The following is a 14,748-nucleotide window of genomic DNA, read 5'->3' as shown; positions in this document are numbered from 1 at the left end:
TAATTTACTCACCCTCAGGCCATCCAAGATGTATCTGAGTTCAAAACAGAATTTAAGACTTTTAGGATTTCATTTCAGGCCTCCTCCTCTAAACAATGTAAGTGAATGTCCTCCATTTATTTGACGACCTAAAATGCATATTTAGGGTGCATCAAAATAATCCACACGACTTCAGTCGACAAATAAATTCTTCTGAACACAAACGATTTATTATTTTGAGAAACAAAACAATACTTATATCCTTTTCAACTACAAATGTTCACTTCTGTACATCTCCGTGACGTGCACTCATGAGAGGGATGACGTAAGCTCGTAGGTAAGGTCACGCGTCACGTGGAGGAGGAGGCAGGAAGTGCATCATTGTTTACATTGTTTTTTTCATTTTTTATTATTATTATTATTTGGAAATTATTTTTTTATTTTATATTGTTTTGAAATTGTTTTGGACTGTTTTGGTTTGTGAACAGCGCTTGGTCTGTGGTCTGTGCAAATTTCTCTTGTAAACAATGGCGCGCTTCCTGACTCCTCCTCCACGTGACGCATGACCATACCTACGAGCTTACGTCATCCCTCTCATGAGTGCACGTCACAGAGATGTACAGAAGTGAACATTTGTAGTTAAAAAGTATATAAGTATTGTTTTGTTTCTCAAAATAATCAATCGTTTGCGTTCAGAAAAACTTTTGGATTATTTTGATGCACCCTAAATATGCATTTTGGACCATCAAAAAATGGAATACATTCACTTGCATTGTTTAGAGGAGGAGGCCTGAAATGAAATCCTAAAAGTCTTCAATTCTGTTTTGATGAAGAAAGAAACTCAGATACATCTTGGATGGCCTGAGGGTGAGTACATTATCAGCAAATTTTCATTTTTGGGTGAACTATTCCTTTAAAACTAAAATATCTCCTTAAACTTCAGAATATGAAAGGTTTTAACTCAAGAGTGCTACACCTTATCCCCCTTAGTCAAAGCAAACCAGCAGAACCCTGAGCTGTTCTCAAACCATGTTTATAACCATCATCCAAGAGAGGCTGAAATCCACCAAATGCCGAAACTGACAGACAAGCATTGAGGTAATGTGTAAGTGGTGTGTTAGAAAGAGAGGAGTTGATGGAGAGAGAGAAAGAGACTGAGAGAGGGGCCCACTGTCAAGATGAGGTCAGGCCAAAGATCATGTTTCCAAGTCCTCAAAGCTACAACATTGCAACAATGATTCTGATATACCTGTTAGGCTTAAGAAACTGGAAAGCCATGAAGTTGGTGGAGAGAGCGGCAGCAATAAGCGATTGTAGGTGTACACACACACCGGGCTAAACTTACTATGCTTTTGATATAGACATCTCCAGATAATATATGGACAGGTACGTCAATAAATCAAAGCAACCAACAGGAGGATTTTCTATACTCAAAAGCATGGCCATTTCATGCTTTTTGGTCAGTCCAGAATTTTGTTTCTGTGATATCATCGCTTCTGTGACTTCACCCCACCTAAAAAACATTAAGCCAGGGTTTGTCTGAGTGACTTGTGGCAAAGTGAACAGTCATATTACACTTTTCAAAAGTCATTTGAAATGCCGGAGCCAGAGGTGGGACTGGAGCTGAGGCATCATTTTAAAAGTTCCCATCACCTTGTCAGTTAAATAGATTGAGGCCTGCAATAGAGCCAGAGGGAGCTCTTCAATCACCTCCGCCCATCTGCTCAAGCACACATCAAATCAACACGGCACATTCCATTCTCTCCAAAGACAAATTACATGTGTGTAAGGAGAACTATGTAATCTAACAGGCAGTATTTGAGAAGGCTGACAAGGTTCCTGGTCCAAGGATCATCAGAGGGGAGTCTTGATGTTAGCCGTGGGAATAATTAGCAGGGATTACAGAAAATCTGGAACATTCCCAGAGCTAGGGCTTCTGCCCAAAACCCAGATGAGCCCCTGGCATGCATCCCTCGCCTTTTGAAACTGCCACAAATTATTCTGAGAGACCGGAGAGAAACCACAGCTATAATATAGTCATGATTATCATTGAACACATTCACATGAACTTAAATAAAATTTATTCCAGGGATTTTTGAGAAAACAATGTTCCTTACACCGTTAAAGGGATTAAAAGAAAGCGGTTAAACACACCTGGGTTTCTTCCAGAGAACGTGGCATATGTGGCCATGTAAACGCATAAGCAGCATTCATACAGGTTTCTGAGAAGTGCGCATGTGCATGAACAGCACGAATAATAAACGTTGTTGGGGTCCATCATTTGACAAGTCAACACAGCCAAAAGAATTAAACATTTCTGGGAGTACAGTGGAAAAAAACATTATAAGCTATACCCATTTATACACAATGTAAAATATCGACTGTCCCTAACGTTCACGTAGATGCGCATGTACAATGGAGGAATCCTTGAGTTTTACATAAGGAAACCCCACTATTGCAGCACATTTCCCCTGCAGATAACAACAGAAAGTTAAGGAAACAAACACAGCAACAGCTCTGGAATATCTCGTAAAGTGTTGCAACGGAGACTAAAATAGTGAAGTCTTCCACGGATGCCATGTTTGTTATTTACAAAAGCGTTGTGGGGAAATTACGTGGCTGTGGAGAAAGCTGCTTACTGACCGAGTAAGTCAGACTTCTACTGAAGCAACCATTTACTACAATGAGAGGAAATCTCTTTCATTCGAAACCTAATTTCGCGCTATGCGACTAAAAATGTCTATGATTAGTCACTTGCAGTTAAATGTTTAGATTTCACATTCCAGTGATTGTGTACTGAAGTGGTGAATTATTCTGTAGTGAGATCCTTTCACCGTGTGTTGAAAGTAGAAGTTGCTCCATGTAATGTGTCCAAAGAGGAGATCCATCCATGCATTCCATTTGTCATTCAATGATGTCTTTTTAAATACTCTTTCTGTTCTAAACAGACAGTTGTTGATCAAAACACGGATGAGGTAAAGCCATTCGAGTCTCTCTTGTTAACATACACACATTTACAGACGCTCTTTACAGAAATGTCGGTTTTTGTTAAAGAAACAGTACAGGTTTTTAGCATGCGTTCAACAAATCAATGTAAATACCTGTAAACAGTAAACAATTATGCAATTAAACAATAGAAATGTAACGAAAAAATATACAATACAATTTCAAATTTAAGATTGAATACATGGATTTGTTCATTTAAAAAAAAAAAAAATGGCCCCATATGAATCCATATCGAATCAGGAAATCTGTATCAATACCCAGCCTTAGTTGATAGTGCGTCAGTCACTCTTGTACATTTGCCACAGTTTCAAACATGATCCAATTCTAATATTGTGATGCATTGTGATGAATTGGATTGTGACGTGTGTAAGCCTAGTAAGATGGTTGCCAAAACCCAGCCCTACTTTACTTATTGTTTGATTTTTTATTATGTTAATTCTAATGTTGGTAGAAAGACCAGAAATACTCAGGAGACAAGGACACAGGTTGTAGAGTGAACTTCATGTGTTACACCTCCTGCATTGCTCATTTGGTTTAGTGCTGGAGGTGTAAAGAATTTATGAAGTGAGGAACACACCTTAGCACAGACTTGAGTAGACCTCAGAGCAATACTCACAGATGGTGGGCTGACACCACTGACTGAAACCAGCACAAAAAAGACACACCACTTCTCAAATAACACACCCACACACATGGAGCTTTTGCAGAGAAATGAGGCCAAGGGAATGTCCCAATGGAGAACTGTATCCAAAGCTCAATACTCTAGTAGGTCTCTGCTTGAATACTTAACCACATAGTGGCCATGCTAATGCCTGGTAACAAAGCCACGGGAGGAAGTGTTTGCACAAACACCAGCACTAGCTGTAGCAGTCTGTTTTGGTATTAAAATCATCTGGAAAGCTTCCCACACACAGAGCAGATAGGGAGGTGAGAACAGTGGGACAAGTAAAAGAAACAGAGGGGATAACACGTAGAAAAGACTATGTAGAAATCCAGGATTGATGAAACAGCACAAGGAGAGAAGGGAAAAAAAAAAATGTAGAAAAGCTGCTTCGGCACAAACACATCCTACAAAGGCTTCCCTATCCAGAGAGATGCAAGGAAACAGGCCCATCGGCCAAGTAAGGGGGCCCAGGGAGTGTCGATTTAACAGCATGCAAATGGGAAGTGTTAACAAGGAACTTCAGTGGCAGCCTCTATCTGCCTTCAAGTGTGGAAAGCCACAAATGCAGGGCCAGATTTTACACAGCACATCGCTCCCTACCCTGCCAGATTTACTCAAGGAAAACCGCAAACTACACTAACAATGTCACAAGAGACACGAGTCCTGAGGAAAGAGAGCTTGTGGAAACGTGGGGCTTATTTTCATGTCTGAGCACATCTGCCCCATTCAGTGTATGAGTACGTACGGATGACTCGGGGTGAGTCACAGCCCATGAATCCAGCCCTGGGCCTAGTTTCTGAGCGTTCCCCGAATTCCCTGCGAGTGGGTCACACGCTCTCGCTCAATCATACGCGGTGGCAGTTCCTCTTAGTAACATGTTAAGTTGCCTATTATTGCTACCCTTCTTCTGTCAGTCAAAATTCCATTCTCTTTCATTCAATGGCCAGTCAATCCTCTGTTGAAGATCCTCCGGCTGAGTCTTTGTTGCCCTTCCTGGCTCTGAGATCCCAGCGAGCAGATCTTGGTGGTCCCCTGTGGAATGCGCTAAGGAGGGGGTAGACGCAAGCAAAAAAAAGGGGGTGCCCCATTGTTCCCACACACTGAACTTACCCCCCACTGGGTTGTCGCTCTCTGGTGCTTTCTGGGGGGGGTAAAGCCGAGGAGGGCCAAGAAAGGCGAGTTTGCTAGACTTACTCTTCTCCTTATACTTTACTTATACAAAGCACATATCCCTTGCAAGTCAACAGTAAAAGTCACAGATAACGAAAATCTTGAACAGAACATAGCTTCAAGCGAGAGTCTTGTCAGAATCAGGGCCCAGGACTGTGTCTGCATAAGGAAACAGATAAAAGTCCAGTCGCATTGCCAGCCACACATCAGCACACTCTCCTCCTGCCTGCTTATTACCAAATGCTGCTCGCTTCTCATTCACAAGACAACTTCCTCCTGATAACCAAACTCAATTACAGGCAGTTAGTCACTGGACCCAGGTCACTGAGAGTACAGCTCAGAGCTCAGCTCTGTGAGCGCCATTTTAGCCTCTCCCAGAGCAGGAAAACATGCACTGACTGAACGGGGAGCTGATTTTACCATCTATAGAAAATTTAGTGACCACACTAATACTCTGATAACAACCAAAAAAATTATTATTCTTTTTAATCCAATGCAAGAAAACTACTTTCATGAGACTTCAGCAGATCATTCTCTGCTTGATGTGAAAATATAAACAGACATGCACACAACTCTTGTGCACAGTCTTTGCAGAGTGAAATCAGGGAAATGTGAAATCGGGGAGATAAGCAAAAATCTATGTGTTGATAGGTTTTTCTTTAAACCGTTTATGACCGTACTCCGATAAAGGAAAGCCTTTTAAGGCGTTAACATGACCACAGACATTGTCAGCTTATTAAACATAATTGGTATAACATTGTACATATAAATAGGCTCAGTGTCTCATGAAGGGTAATTGACCTGAATGTTAAGCAGTGTCAGCGTGATATGCTAAACTATACCCAAAACTATTTTAAATCAATATTTTTAACTCTTTTATAATCTTTTTAATCAATGCTTATTGTACGAGAGACTACGTGGGATTTTTTTTTTTACTTTTAAAGACATTCATCACACTGCAGGACTACTTAAGTGAACTGTAAAAACCTGAAATGTGATCAAAAAAAAAAAAAAAAAAAAAATTAAAATGATGACCAGTAAGGGGATTTGTGATCCACCATGAAGCTGTTAATGTGGAATCTTTTCACTCATCTTGATCAACTGAATTTAGCTCTATAAAGGTTGCCCTGTGAAGTACACAAAAACTAAAATTCTAAAAATACAATAATGAAATGTTTTCCTCTTTTATACTATGCAACCTCTAATTAAATGAGTAGAGTCAATTCTACTTCAAGCAGCAAAATTACTTTTATTTAACATGACTCACAACATCTGCCTTAATGACACACACAGCTAACAACAGTAACAACAACCCTGATTTGTTCTTTAATAACCACACTTCAGTGATTATCCCCCGATAAGCTGGAACAGTTGGGGGGGGGGGGGGGGGGGGCACACTCTGATCTGACACAGTGGCAGACAGAAGTCTCATTAACACGGCATAAAAGAACTTATGACATTATCAACTTTTTGTGACACTCAACCCAACAGACTGTCAGTGGAAACAATCATTTGTTTGCATTGTGTAAACAATTAAACAGTTGAATTACATCTGTATAACCAACTTATCTGTCATGCATCAACTGGGTACAACAGAATTCTTATTCATTAATATGTAAAGTTCACATGAGGAGGAGAAACACATAAGGCATGTTTAGGGGTTGGAGTGTGTGCATAACTATTCTACAAATAAGCTTATATCTGATCTCCTCTGACATGACATGGTTAGTCAATTATTTATCAAAGAAAAAATGTAAGGCGATCAAGAATTGAGTGTTTAGGGGGTCTGGGTAGCTCAGCGAGTATTGGTGCTGACTACCACCCCTGGAGTCGTAAGTTCGAATCCAAGGCGTGCTGAGTGACTCCAGCCAGGTCTCCTAAGCAACCAAATTGGCCCGGTTGCTAAGGAGGGTAGAGTCACATGGGTTAACCTCCTTGTGGTCGCTATAATGTGTGGTTCTCGCTCTCAGTGGGGCGCGTGGCGAGTTGTGCATGGATGCCACGGAGAATAGCGTGGGCCTCCACATGCGCTACATCTTCGTGCTAATGTGCTCAATAAGCCACGTGATAAGATGCACGGATTGACGGTCTCGGATGCAGAGGCAACTGAGATTCGTCCTCCGCCATCCGGATTGAGGCGAGTCACTACGCCACCACGAGGACTTGGAGCACACTGGGAATTGGGCATTCCAAATTGGGGAGAAAAAATAAATAAATAAAATAAAAAGAATTGAGTGTTTGAGAATAAATATTGAGGTGTCATGTGTTACCCTACAGGCAAAAGTTTAAATGTGTCCAATTCAAGATCTGATCTGTATAATATCAAGGGACCAGTGGGGTGAAGTCACTGCATCTCTGAGTTTCAATTGTGAGTGAGATTAATCTTTCAGGAGAATGGGGAGGAAACATCTTTGATATTTGCCATTATCCATACCTGAGGCATGACATAAGACCAAACTGCCAACATAAAGCAAAACAGATTTCTCTAGCGAAGGGAAAAAGCGTTTTGCTGGATCTCGATGAGAGGCTGTTGACATGGCGAGATACCAGTCTGGTCAGTATTAACCACCCCTCCTCTGGATCTTAAGAAGATGGGCCACCTGCCACTGGGTGGGAGGCACTTGACACACGTTTTACAACATCTAGGCCAATCAAACTACCACAAGCAGTGAGGCTTTTTATAAGAGGGGAAGGCACTCCTTTCGGTTTAGCCAAGGATTGGAGGATATGGGCAATTTAGTCCTCAGCAGGGAACTGTGTACTTCGGGCTTTAAGAACTACGAAGCGTCCTAAGGTGCAATAATCCACAGTCCTCTCAAACTGAGAGGATCTAGAGAGGCACAATGAAGAAAGACCTTACCTCTGCTTAACCAAATCCTGCCAACTCTCAAAAAAGAAAAAAAAAAAAACCTCTTTACCACGCTTATCCAGCAGAGAATCACACAATCCAAGAAAAACACATATTTTACACTACAACCTTCACCTGTACCCATAATCCTGGCCCCTTTCCTTGAAAAGTAACGTGGTAAAAGCAGTCTCAACACACTTACTTGCTAGTTGAGTAATACACAAAAAGGAGTACCACACTATATTAAGACTCATAAACATTTTGCCACACTTAAGAAAAGTGCCTTATGCTTCAACCAGGCTTCTGCCTTGCATTTAAAGGAACTTTATGCATTAAAATACTGTATGTGTGCTTCAATGCAATAGTCAAGAAAAAGCTAAAGGCAACATCTCAAATTCTTTGTTAATTTTACTGTATTCAACTAGGGCTGAAACAATTAGTCGATGTTAAACAATGTCGACAATAAAAAATTGTCGACCAATATTTTCGTTGTCGAATAGTCATTTGATGTCATTTAACGTAACATGAGATCACATTAATCTCTAATGATGACGCGCGAGAGCAGCACTGCAGTTTGCGCTTGACTGAGGAAGAATTACACTGCCACTGACTGAGGAAGAATTAAGAAGTCCAGATGCACTCTAAACTTTCCAAAAAGCTTCAGGTGATATAGATCGCAAAGTATGAGGGAATTATAATGCAAAAATACTAAATAAGTAAATACAGAAGCACTCTCGATGTGGAATAAATGAAGCTGGAGCTGCCGCTCTGCTGAAGCAAAACTTGCGTGTTGAGCATCTTTAAAGGAAACACCCTGGTGTTACATCTTAAATGCAGTTATATTTAATGCATTATAGGTTTATTAAAGTTCAAATAATAAGGAAGCAGATCATGTAAATAACTACAAACATTTCTCTGTGTGGTCAGCGCCTCTTCTATAAGTTGTGCGAATGTCCCGCTCTAGAGAGATTGAAACTGCACCTGGCTGATGCACACTGTCGCGGGGACGCTCATCCCTCGAGCGTGCATACTGCAGCTAGATTATAACGTGATGGCTCGCGACTTATTGAATCATTATATGTCACTGTGCATTTATCGTGAAAAAAATTGGCAATACGCAGCTTTATTAATAAACTGCGTGCCCAATTATTAGGCCAACTGTATTCCTCAGGATTAATTTTATTGTTGAACAAACACAATGCTCTCAGTCAATCCAAAATGTTATTGAACCTCAAACCTGTTTAAATAAAAAGTGAGTTTTTTTCTTTCTCAGAGCAATATACAAGTGTGCACAGTTATTAGGCAACTAAATTACAAAAATAATTTCTCCCAATTCAGTTGTTTATTCTCAATTTTTAGAGTACATGCAACAAATAAGTAACACAAAATGACAATTAAATGACATTTTTGGCCTTTCAAAAATATTCAGTGACCAATATAGCCAACCTTCATTTCAGTAACTGCCATGAGCCTTCCATCCATGGAGTCTGTCAGTTTTTTTATCAGTTCACGATCAACTTTCGCTGAAGCAGCAACCACAGCCTCCCAAATGCTGTTCAAAGAGGTGTATTGTCTTCCCTCACTGTAAACTCACATTTGAGAAGGGCCCACAAGTTCTCAGTAGGATTTAAGTCAGGTGAGGAAGGGGGCCAAGTCATTATTTGGGCATCTTTGAGGCCCTTGCTGGCTAGCCAAGCAGTGGAGTACTTGGATGCATGTGATGGAGCATTGCCTTGCATAAAGATCATGGCCTTCTTGAATGCTGAGGACTTCTTCCTGTACCACTGCTTGAAGAAAGTACTTTCCAGAAACTGGCAGTAGGTTTGAGAGTTGAGTTTCAGTCCATCTTCAACTCGAAAAGGTCCAACTACCTCATCCTTAATGATTGCAGCCCATAACAGTACCCCTCCTCCACCTTGCTGGCACCTGACTCGAAGTGTGCCCTGTGTCCATTAGTGATCCAGCCACAGGCCCATCCATCTGGTCCATCAAGAGTCACTCTCATTTCATCTGTCCATAAAACCTTTGAAAAATCTGTCTTCATGTATTTCTTTGCCCAATCTTGACGCTTCAATTTGTGAATATATTCAGTGGTGGTCGTGTTTCAGCCTTCTTGACCGTGGCCATGTCTCTGAGCACTTGGTACCTTGTACTTCTGGACACTCCAGGTAGGTTGCAGTTCTGGAATATGGTGGCACTGGAGGCTAATGGGTTCCTGGTAGCTTCACGTTTAATTACACAAATACATACCATCTGAAAATGATTGAATCCAATAAGCATTCAAGTTTATATGGTTTGGAGATGGAAAATGTGCATGGAAATAATGATAAGATCAGAATACTCACTTGCCTAATTTTTTTTTGTGAGTTAAAGATGGATTGAAGTGAACAAAAAGGTGCGAGAGGGTAGTCTTTGCCCCATTATACACTGCAACAAAATACATTTTTGGTTTGTTTTTGTTTTGGCTTGTTTTCCAATATAAATATCTAAAACTCCTTTAAAACAACGTACATTTTCTTTAGTAGCTATACTGCAGAAGAAAAAAAAATATCTGAGAATGCTGAATAAAATATTAAAAATACAAATATTTTAAAATATCTAAAAATCCTTTAAAAAAAAAATAAAAGATGCATTCACCTGAGAAGCAGCATATAAGATATTTAGACTTGCTTTTAGAGAATAGATCTTGAATACAAGTATATTTAGTCTTAACAGCACTCGCAGAAGTATGACCAAGTGAAAAAATACACTTATATACAAAATACAACTATATGATACATTCTCTTAAAGCAAGTCTAAATAACTTGTATGTTGCTTCTCAAGTAAATGTATCTTGTTTTAAGGATTTTTAGATAATTTTAAATGGAAAACAAGACAAAAACACTTGATAACAATAGGATTTTTTGCAGTGAATTTCTTTACTGAATTAAACTTAATAAAAAGTTGTTTTTTTCTTCCTTAAATTCAGTGAATGTAATTTTTAAAGGTATTTTTAAAAGTTTAGTTTTTTTCCCTCTATTGTTTTATGCACATTTAATACAACCCTTTAAGTCGGGGCACAAGCTGAATAATCAGTTAAAATAATCGCAGAAAAATAGTCAAATAATCGTTCTAATAATCGTTAGATTAGTCGATTATCAAAATAATCGTTAATTGCAGTACTTTATTCAACATAGAAATTTAGAAAGCTGAAGGAGAAATAATCTCATCCTTCCGCTGCAGGTCAAAAAAAAAAAAGATACTACTAGTGGCTGCGGGAAAGCTTGCCATGTTGGATGCCATGTCTGCAAAAGCCATAACATTCTATACTTCTGATTAACGACACTAAAACAAGCAAATGATATTGAAAGGAATGGTGGTCTTTTAATGACAGGACTTGTTTGAATGGCCTTTTCTGGTTAGTGTGAGTCACATTAAAAACGTTTCTGTGTATAAATAATCATACTCTTTCTGATGAATCGCTGGAATGCAGAAAAATCATCATGGATGGTATATCATTTTGACCATAGGCCTATGTGTAGGACTGGCTCGAACCATTCCAGAATAGAGTTGTAATTCATGACCATAGAAGAATAAAAGATGACATGTTTTGACGACAAGGTGAAGAGGGCCCTCTCTGAAAGCCAGAACTGGGGGGCCACTACCAGTTCATTTAGGTACTCCTGTGGACCATTTTCTCCCTAGCAACAGGAGACATTGTTAAACCAAAGCAGCACTTTTTGTGCTTCTTTTTGCTTTCTAAGAACCTCCACCACTCAGCAACAGCAGACCTTGTCACTCTCTCTGTATCAATTATCTCAGTCTCTTTCTGACAAAGGCATGCAAACTGAGGTTAGCCTGGCACCAGGTCCCAATGCATATTGTGCACATTGTGAGAGGCACATGCACAAGGCACCCAAACCTACCCTCTAAACAAGCCTTTATAATTAATTCTTTAAACCCATCAAAACAAAACTGGAGATGTGACACAAATGAAAATGAAAAATGCAGGCTTGTTGGGCTAAACTCAAGGTTTGCATTACAATGACACCTCAGGGAAGACAATGGGCTTGTTGGACAAGCGTAAAGTACCAGGCAAATTAAAGCCCACTTGTTCCCCTTCACCTACCTGCAGTCATGCATGCAGCTGTTTTTATCTTAAACAAAATTCCCAACGTAGCTATCCTACACTGGATATTAAACAATAAGTTTGCAATGCATTATTTAAGAGTGTGCCTTGCCAGATACAGATTGTGAGTCATCTTAAGAGTTTCAGCCCTGTCAGTTCATTGCTTTCTGAATTTGTATAACTCCATGTGCACAATGAGCTATAGAGGAGCCATCTAGATATGTAGAGCACAGGAGGAGGCCTCTCCCTCTAAGCAATAAGCCACTAGAGACTGTGAATTACAGTGACTTTTTCATGTTGTACCCCCCGTGATAAAATTACTGTAACGCTCAGACTTGAGGGGCTTATTGCATTTATAAAAAGCAGCAACAGCAATATGATGAAAGACATCTATTTGTAAAGGTGCACTTAATTTTTTCCTCATTAAAAAGTTTTACTCCTCAAGAAATTAACTGAGTGCACCTTTAAAAAGCCGTTCAATGTAATATTATTATTTTTAATAATAATCTGAATAAACAATTTGTCAGCCAAGTAATATAGTTTGCTTTATAAGGCAGTGTGCATTTGGAACATGGCACATTAAAGGTGCACTCAGTAAGATTTTGTTCACGTCATCTTGGACTGTACACTGACACCTAGGGGCATGGATGCAGCATATTTCAAACGCAATAGTTTATCAATTATAGTTTATCAATTAGTTTATCAATTTATCAATCAAGTAAGCCTTGATTAATTTATTCCATGAGTTAAAGTATCCAATAACAGTGCAGTGATTAGGGCAGTATTATTTGCCTGGTCATGTGACACTAACATGGCAGCCCCCATGAGGAGACCCTCTCCGTGTACTGTAGAGTAAAACAGCTTTTATCAAAATGACTGATATGATCGAATTCCTCATCTCATGTGAGTGTTCACGATTTTATGCATACATTTCAAAATTGCAATTATTTTTTTTTGAGAGTCAAATTTTAAATGAGGAAAAAATTAAGGCGTGCACCTTTAATACATGTGCTATGCCTGGTGTGCGTTTATCCTCGTTATTACAACGGGTGTAAAGGCGGCTCGTCCAATTAGAATTCAGTGTCAGAATTATCCGTTTAATAATGTACATTTTTTGGAAGAAGCATTCAGACCGGGGTCCAAGTCAAGAAGACTTTCTCTTTTACTAAGTGGAGAAATATGAGACTGTTTATAATGTGTGTCCAGGGGCTAGTTTTCCCATCCAGCCCTTGTAGAGGGCTAAAAACTGCAACTTGTTACGCACCCCCGCCCCCATTCTCGCTTGAGATAAAATCACTGCATTTACATGAGCATTAGCGTTTCTGAATGACAATCACTGTCCTATGACTGACTCTCGCTTTACAAAGCACGACACTTAACACAAAGCAAGCGACTAGGGGTGCGGAGGGAATGAACGAAGTAACACTCGTAACGCCAGACTATAATACTGTAATCATTACTTGCATCAATTTTTAAAAGATGCAATAACAGCCTACTTACAATGTGAAGTATTGCAACTTCCATGTTAGTTGGTGAAAGCGACACAAGTCACGATTCTAAGTTCTGTGTTCATCAGTTTAATGACCCAATAAAATCCAATTAGCAATGCTTTATTAAGGACAACATAATAAGTGAACACGGTGACCTTACACTCAATAGGGGCAAAGTTATATAAGCTGTAGAAAGTCAACATGTGGACATGTAAACTTTTTCAGGCTGCAGTAAAGAAAACATTCACAGATTTTACAGTCTATGCTTACACTACCTTGGCAGACGAATATGGTGTTTTGCATTCTACATATTATGTAAAGTTGTGTATTTACACAGATCACACACAGTGATGCAGTTACGCCTTGCAGATATATAGATACAAGAACATCTAGTGTCACAAACTAGTTTAGTTACATAAAAGGTGAAATCAGTGTAACTCACCCTGCACTCCTTTGTTGGGAACATCATTGACGTTAAAGCCTTTCGAACTGTAGGCAGTTCTGACTTCATTACAGTTCTTCTTCTGATCTGCCTGAGCCGACGCCAAAATCACCACCGACATCCATAGAGTGAATGCAACAATCATCTTCATCGCTGACTACTACAAGCAACTGAGCAGCAACGAAAAGTGATTAAAAACAAGTAACAAATTAAACTCAGTCACAAGATATCTTCGATTCCCACTTCGGATTTCCTCGTGGAGATGCGGCGTCTTTCTGCGTTTAAACTTCTTCACTTCTCTTCAACGCTCGATTCTCGCGACCTGAATTTTCTTGAGCAATAAAAACCCGTCCTCTAAAAAAAAAAATAGCGAGCGAAACACTCCCGCGAATGTGGAACAGATAACAGAATCAAACAGGCAAGCAGTCAGGACTTTGCGCTCTTCGTTAAAAGTAGCCACTCTGCTAAGAAAAACCAGAGCAAAACTGCAAAAGACCAGCTCTACAAACGCGCGCGCATATTCAAACCGTGTCGTAAAGGCAAGTTACTTGTTAAACTGTTTCTTCGCATGAGGAGATTCACGGGGACGCCGGCTCTGTGTGAGAAGAAGCGAGATAATGGCGATAAAAAAAGTTTTAGGAAAGTTTTCTCCCCCTCTCGTGCTGGTGTGCAGTCGGGACGCTATGAGTGGGGATCGCTTGCTTGTGCGCGCGGCGAGATCTCAGTCAGCAGACTGCGCAAGCACGCAGCTGAGTTCCGGACAAAGAGAGATGGCCACGCGAAACACACGGGGTGGGGCATGTCGCGCGCTGGAGGTTGCCTAGACTTAAAATTAGCAGTGGAGGAGCTTCCAATATGTGTATGTTGCTCAAACTATTTATCAAGTGAGTACATATCTACAGACTGACTGACTGAATGACTGACAGACAGATGCTCAAATTATTTATGAAGTACATATCAGACATATCAGATAGATAGATAGATAGATAGATAAAGTGCTGTGAAAAAGTTTTTTTTTTTCTGTTTTTGTGCTCTGTTCAA

At 39.9% G+C, this 14,748-nt stretch overlaps 1 protein-coding gene across 1 annotated transcript in view; it reads right to left on the bottom strand.

Moving 5' to 3' along the window:
* Positions 1 to 14,426, bottom strand: part of LOC127417670 (glypican-6-like) — a 60,703-nt gene extending 46,277 nt beyond the window's left edge. Inside the window, exon 1 of the mRNA XM_051657805.1 lies at positions 13,708 to 14,426. Within this exon, the coding sequence (XP_051513765.1) occupies positions 13,708 to 13,858 (151 nt within the window). The 5' untranslated portion in view covers positions 13,859 to 14,426. The remainder of the gene's footprint in view (positions 1 to 13,707) is intronic.
* Between the last annotated feature and the right edge of the window lie 322 nt (positions 14,427 to 14,748).

The sequence above is a fragment of the Myxocyprinus asiaticus genome, chromosome 27 (assembly GCF_019703515.2).
Source record: "Myxocyprinus asiaticus isolate MX2 ecotype Aquarium Trade chromosome 27, UBuf_Myxa_2, whole genome shotgun sequence".
NCBI classification, from domain to species: domain Eukaryota; kingdom Metazoa; phylum Chordata; class Actinopteri; order Cypriniformes; family Catostomidae; genus Myxocyprinus; species Myxocyprinus asiaticus.
This window is presented reverse-complemented; position numbering and strand designations above follow the sequence as displayed.